This window comes from Brienomyrus brachyistius, chromosome 12 (genome assembly GCF_023856365.1).
Source record: "Brienomyrus brachyistius isolate T26 chromosome 12, BBRACH_0.4, whole genome shotgun sequence".
NCBI lineage: Eukaryota > Metazoa > Chordata > Actinopteri > Osteoglossiformes > Mormyridae > Brienomyrus > Brienomyrus brachyistius.
The window spans coordinates 22,994,760-23,001,136 of NC_064544.1; the positions used below are offsets into that span (position 1 = coordinate 22,994,760).

Below are 6,377 nucleotides of genomic sequence, written 5' to 3' on the forward strand. Positions count from 1 at the left end.
CTAGATCCGTCATTGAAATCTTACTGTGCAGTGTTGCAGTGCGTTGCGTGTTTCATGTCCCCGCTTCCATTCACCATTAACTCCCTTATTCCCCAGACCTACGCCTGCTTCCCTGTCTTGCACACCACCACTCAGCAGTTATATTGTGTTCAAAATCTTTAAAACAAAGATGTTTTAAAATCTTCTTAGTGTATTGTGCTTATTCATTTGCTTTGCACATTTACTTTCAGTTTTTCACGTTCATCTCAATTTCAATTTAGCATCTTTGACAACTCAGTCACCCTAAGGCGCTTTACACGGGTGTGTTGTGATACATTACAACGTCAATAAGAGAGAGTAATACAGAACAGGGAAAAGGAAAGACAAAGAAAATAAAAAAAAGAAAGCTAGATGACAACGGAGGAGAGGAACCAAAAACTCCCAAATAAGGAGAAAAAAAACCTCTGGAGGTCCGAGGTCAACTGGCTGCCCACCCCCTCCCCAGGCACTAACGTTACTGAAAGCAGAAAAGAGTGGACTTGCTTGCTAAAAGCAAGGTGTAAACTGTGATTAAGGTCCAGCCAAAATTCATGAATGAGTCTATTCTCAATGCCGGCTCGTGTGGGGTGGCAGATTAAAGGGTGCATGCATAATCTTACAGTTCATCCCTCCATGGGGCTGAGCCAGGACTCCAGCTCAAATGGTGCACACCCCAGGCACCATCCAGACGTGTGGTAAGGCAGAGAGCATGGATGGACAGAACGTACATTGGCACATTGGTGGACAAGCATAATAGATAAAAATGGCATGTACAGAAGCACCAGAAGCCATAGTTACGGTGTGATATGTTAGGTTGCAGGTAAGATAAACTCAAGTAATAGGTCTTCAGGTGGAGATTTAAAGACTGAGACCGAATCGGCATCCGGTTGATAAACCATAACACAATACAGGAGCCCTGTAGTAGAATGCATCACTGCCCACTGTCACTTTATATGTGGGACGACGAAGGACCCTGCATTCTGTGATCTGAGTGGACAATGCGGCTTGTAAACTTGAAGTAGTTCTGTTAAGTAGACAGAGAGCTTTATATGTTGTAGAAGTAGGAGAACTTCGAAGTTAGTCCTGAACCTAACAGGAAGCCAGGGAGCTAAAAACAGGGGATATGTGTTCTTACTTCCTGCTCCTGGTGACAATTGGAGGTGCTGCATTTTGAATAAGCTGCAAGGTATTTAATGTGCAGTGCGTGCTGCCAGATAGCAGAGCATCACAGTGGTCTAACCTACTGTAGATAAAGGCATATATCAATTCTTTGGTATCTTGAATAGCAAGAAATCGTCACCGTTTGGCGATGCTGCATAGTTGTAGGAAGAATACCTTTGATACTGCATCCACATGCGATTTGAATTAGAGGCTTGTATCTAAGATGCTGAGGGAAAAGTTTAGCCCTTTGGAGTATGGAGATTATGACATTTCTATCCATGGACTTGCCACCAAACTACAGAACCTCAGTTTTCTGAGTGTAAAATGATACAAAGTTTTCAGCCATCCAGGTCTTGTGCTGTTTGTAATTTTTTCTACCTCCTATATGCATCTATCCAATTCTTTTCAATCTAACATGCATTTTTCACTTGCAGTTTTGATCAATAAAAATAACTCAAATATAAGATTGCAAACAATTTTTATATGCTGATAATTTATTTCCACAAGTGTGACTAATAAATCTCTATTTACATATTTATGTCATCCAAAAAAAAAAAAGCAATTTTCTCTCTATGATGAAATTCACATATAAAAATAAGCCTTATAAATGGTGCAAATTTGTGTCTATGGGATCTGACAGGGATCACTGTTCCATGTCATTGTCATTCTGCAGGGTCTTCATGGCCAGACCCCAAAGTGTAACGCTGGAGAAGAATGGTCCCTCATTGTTCCTATAGGGGGTGCTGTTGGACCGGTTGCCTAGTGGGTGCCCACAGTGATTGTCCAATACCGACATTGTAGGACGCATCATGGAGACCCCTGGTCCCTGAAGGGTCTCCTCCCCTGCCTGGCTGTTCTCCTCAGCGTAGTTGAAGGAGTCGTGATGGAGGTGAGCTTTATGGATTTTCATCGGGTCCGGTTGGGTGCACATCTCCTGCTGACAGGGGATCAGGTGGTGAGGACCCATAGACCGCAGCTCTGAGAAGGATGTCGAGGAGGAGGGACTGAGGGTAACAGTGGGTGGGGCATTGCTGTGAGGGGGAGGTGGCTTGTCAGGCCCAGGGGGCAGCAGGCCAGAGAATGGCTCCGTATCCTGTGCGCCCTTGCCCTTATCTGGCTCTGATTCATCTCCAGCCGGGCTCTGGGCCCCGGTCCGGCAGTGTGTGCCACGGTGACGCCTGAGCACAGCGGAGCGGGTGAAGCACTTCCCACAGGTGTCGCAGGTGTATGGTCTCTCTCCTGTGTGCGTCCATACATGCCTCCGTAGGTCACCTGACCCAGCAAAGCTCTTACCTGAAAAAAACACGGGCAATCAACTGAAGATCATCTGCAAAAAAACAATTCCCATATGCATCTTCATCTGCAAGTTTTTCTCTACACCCCCTGGTGGTCAGGAGGACCAGTCATGCTGAGGTCTGACTGTGAATTTCGGGCTGGATTCAGGGCTCACCACAAGTCTGGCAGCTGTAGGGTCTCTCCCCGGAGTGCCGCACCCGGTGCTTCAGTAGTTTCCTCTGCATATTGAAAGACTTGCCACACTGGTCGCACGTGAACACCTTGTCGGTTGTGTGGGTCTTCTTGTGCTCTTTCAGGTTACTGAAGTTGCTGAAGCCTGGTGTGTGTGTGTGGGGGGGGGATTGTTAGCTGTGATGCTCAGAAGCGGTTATGACCAGTATAGGCATCCTAAATCTGCCCTCTTCTGATTAATCATTTCAAGTCTTTCTTCTGTTTTAGATTGAAAGGCCACCTGGCTTTTAAATAGCAAAATCATCTTACAAATTAAAAGCTAATATTCTCCAGTAATGCACTAATCTCAACAGAAAACTGTACAGGAGACAGCACCGTGCTCAGTGTCTCTCTTGAGCGGAGCAGATATTCTTACCTTGCTGCCTTGCGATTTACCACAGTAAGGTAAGTAAAGTGAAGAGTATTCCACTGCAGTATGTGACATATGATAGATGGCAGACTAAAAGGTTTTGGTATTTGTGGAGTACAAGGCAAACCAGGGCAAACAAACCTACCGGCACTTTTAAAAGTTTAACAGTCAATGCAGCACACACACACCCCTATCCACTGGGTTTCTGTCCTCCAGCGAGTATCTCCAAGCAAACTGAGCTCACCTCGCCCGCAGATATCACACAAGTGAGGCCTTTCTCCAGTGTGGATCGCAATGTGGCGCTGAACATCCCCAGAGGCCGCAAAACTTGGGGGGGGGGGGGCAGTGTTAGTAAACAGCCCTGTCACTCCCCCCAGGAGGAGAGAAATGCCATGTTCTATGAATGACAGATCCATGTGCACATTGGGACATTTACCTTTTCCCACAGATCTCACAGATGTACGGCTTCTCCCCCGAATGTCGACGCAGATGGGTCTGCAGATTTCCAGCCTGTTCAAAAATAAGCTCAAATTATCACCATTTTTTCCACAAAAGTGAGACCGAGCGATGCAATGAAAGTAAAAGCTGGCAGTGAATACCTGAGAGAAGTTCTTTCCACAAATGTTGCACTGGAAAGGCTTCTCACCTGTCAGAAGCAGAGAAAAGGAAACACACAGAGGTGGAGCATGAGAGTGAGGGACACATGCAGAGCTCTGGCGCCTCCTTGTGAGCAGTGCACGCGATGGGGATTGGACACGACGTACCTGTGTGTGAGCGTTTGTGGAGCTCCAGGTTACTGGGGTGCTTGAAGGTTTTGCCACACATCTCACAGCAGTACTGCTTCACCTGAGTCTGCTGTACTGCATCGCTGGAGGTCTTCTGGTGAGCCTCCTCTGGATTAGCTGATGGGGGACTAGGGGCTTGGATACCTGCTGCAAGCTCAGGCTCTGGCTCTGCCTCCACTGCCTCGCCAGTGACAGAGGGGTTTGCTGGGCTGCCTGGAGTCTCCCCATGGCTGGTCTCTGCGTGACAAGTCCCCGGGATGTCGTCATCACCCCCCGCCATGTCTTCCAGGGCCTTCTGAGACCTCAAGTAGTTGTATTTCTTCAGGTAGACGGTCTTCTTGGGCCGGAGCTGCCTGCTCACCGGAGACCCTTTCCCCGCTGGACTTGCCTGCCTGGCTGAAGTTTCCTTGCAGGGGGTCGCAAATTCCACATCAGCCAGGATGGCCGGAGCCGGAGCCGAAGCCTGATCAGCCCCCGGACATGCGCCAACATCTGGAGGAGCTCCAGCCTCTGTAATGGTTGGAGGGAAGGGTTCCTCCACCACAACCAGGGGGCTGGAGGCCAGTGTCGAGTTCCCACTCAGGGAGGTGCTCTGTTTGAAGTACTGCTTACTGTAAAGGTTGCGTAGCTTGTACCTGTGATTTAGCTGCTTCTCTGGAGTGCAGGATGTGCCCCCAGGGGCCTCAAAGGTAGGCAGCCTCCGGGGGAGCTCCAGGTCCGGGTTGCTGCAGGACAGCTTGTGGAGAACCTCAGAGGTTGGGCCATGGGGGTCACCGTCTGGGGGTATGCCCGACGTCAGCACGCATTCGGGGTCAGAGGTCAGCGTGCCCGGTAACGTGAAGGACGGCTCGCTGGCAGGAACACATGGCTTCAAGAAGCCATTACACAGGCTCAGGATGTTGGGCACCTGGAGGCACTGGGCGATGTCCAGCAGCGCCTGCACGTTGTCCTGGTTCACCTCCAGGTGCGAGGTGTACATGTAGTCCAAGATCTGCCCGATACCACTCACATCTTGAATGACAAGGTGGAAAACATCGTTCTTCTGACCGGGGGAGTTCTGGAACAAGGACCTGTGGGGTGGACCACAAACAGGGTGTTGCAGAGTGCCTGACCAGTCTGAACATCTGCCAAGTCACAAGTATGAGAGTATTAAAGAGAGCATCCACTTGCTAATGATCTCCACAGCAACAAGTGAATCTAACAAACAAATTGTAACACACTGGGAGCACACTCATCTCCCACCTGAAGTAGGAACTGAAGGCAGCCAGGACATTCTTGTGGGCCTTGAAACACACGCCTTTCACCACCAGCATGCAGTCACACAGCAGGCCCTGGATACGCTGCTCCTGCAGCTGCTGGAGGAGGTATGAGCTGTGACTGGACACGGAGTCCATGACCTGCTCACGGCAGATGGCGGGGATTTAGGAACATCGCGGCTGGGGAAGTACAGGAGATAAGCTTAATTAGAGTTCATTTAATAAAGATAGCTCAGTTCTTTTTTGATAGGCTAACTATTAATACTATTAAATACAAATAGAATGTTCCTAACTTCAATAAAAAGTAATGTACTGTAAGGGGATTTTTTTCCATAATCTGTCACATGTATTGCGCTGAGTATTTAAATCCTAAAAGGCCACAGCTGGATGCGTAAACACGTGGTAAAGACTGCCCGGACCTCCAGAGATAAATACCTTCACTCAGAGAGGCTTCTCTTACACTTAATTTGCGTTGTGATCAAAATATTCACGCGAAGCACTAATCCCTCACCCGGGACTCATACAAGCATAGGTGCCTGAACTACTGAAACGACAGTAAAACCAGCCAAATGTGTCATGCACTGGCGAGATGATACACCCAGGTACGTTGTAAATAATTTCAGCAGCTATGCGACATAAATAAGCTGCATATAACCTCATTAAGAAAACAGCCATTGTGCGATCCTGTTCAAAGCGGGAAGTCAATGTGGGAAAACGTGCATCTGTCATCAGAAGCCAGCGGGCACCTTCGGGCTCCCATGCAGAGACCAGCCAGGACAAAATTGGACTCAGCATCCAGTAGGATCATATGATCTAGGAAGATCACTACCTAACGACACTAGGTGATTTACAAAGTGCTCCCGGATACGACGCGTTTAAAAGACGGCGAAATGTATAACTGCCATAAACATACAGAAACAGTCAATGTAATGAGTATTTCAAGTAGTTGTCTACTAATATACGATCTCACCAGTTTTATGTGGATGATCAGTCACCAAATATTCGCCAACGCTTATGTCACTTCCGGTATAGTTGACGATAGTGTTGTGAACAGCGTCATCTACCGTTGAAAAGTATTCCTTACCTTATATATATGAGGGCAAAATATTTCTGAATATATCGACACGTGCCCGGTGTATTAAATATAACTGTAAATATGACTGGTTAAAAAACAAATAACATTTTTTTTTAAAAATGGTAGAAAATTCACCGGTGATCTATTAGTTAGTTATAGTTTTAGGGATAAGGAACACAAATATTTATCGTTAAAATCAGTAGTAA

General features: G+C 47.4%; 1 protein-coding gene across 3 annotated transcripts; it reads right to left on the reverse strand.

Annotated features, from left to right (window-relative positions):
• Positions 1 to 1,668: 1,668 nt before the first annotated feature.
• On the reverse strand, positions 1,669 to 6,142 carry zbtb49 (zinc finger and BTB domain containing 49). 3 transcript variants are annotated; one of them, XM_048971757.1, is made up of 8 exons: positions 6,067 to 6,142; positions 5,083 to 5,276; positions 3,820 to 4,910; positions 3,655 to 3,701; positions 3,492 to 3,565; positions 3,300 to 3,382; positions 2,630 to 2,791; positions 1,669 to 2,472 (listed from the first exon to the last, which is right to left on the reverse strand). In XM_048971757.1, exons 2-8 carry the CDS (start codon positions 5,232 to 5,234, stop codon positions 1,823 to 1,825), a joined length of 2,259 nt encoding a protein of 752 aa, XP_048827714.1. In that variant the 5' UTR covers positions 5,235 to 5,276; positions 6,067 to 6,142; the 3' UTR covers positions 1,669 to 1,822. The 3 variants fall into 3 exon arrangements, with proteins under 3 accessions (XP_048827714.1, XP_048827713.1, XP_048827715.1); XM_048971756.1 differs by lacking the exon at positions 6,067 to 6,142 and adding an exon at positions 5,843 to 6,057; XM_048971758.1 differs by lacking the exon at positions 6,067 to 6,142 and adding an exon at positions 5,532 to 5,833.
• Between the last annotated feature and the right edge of the window lie 235 nt (positions 6,143 to 6,377).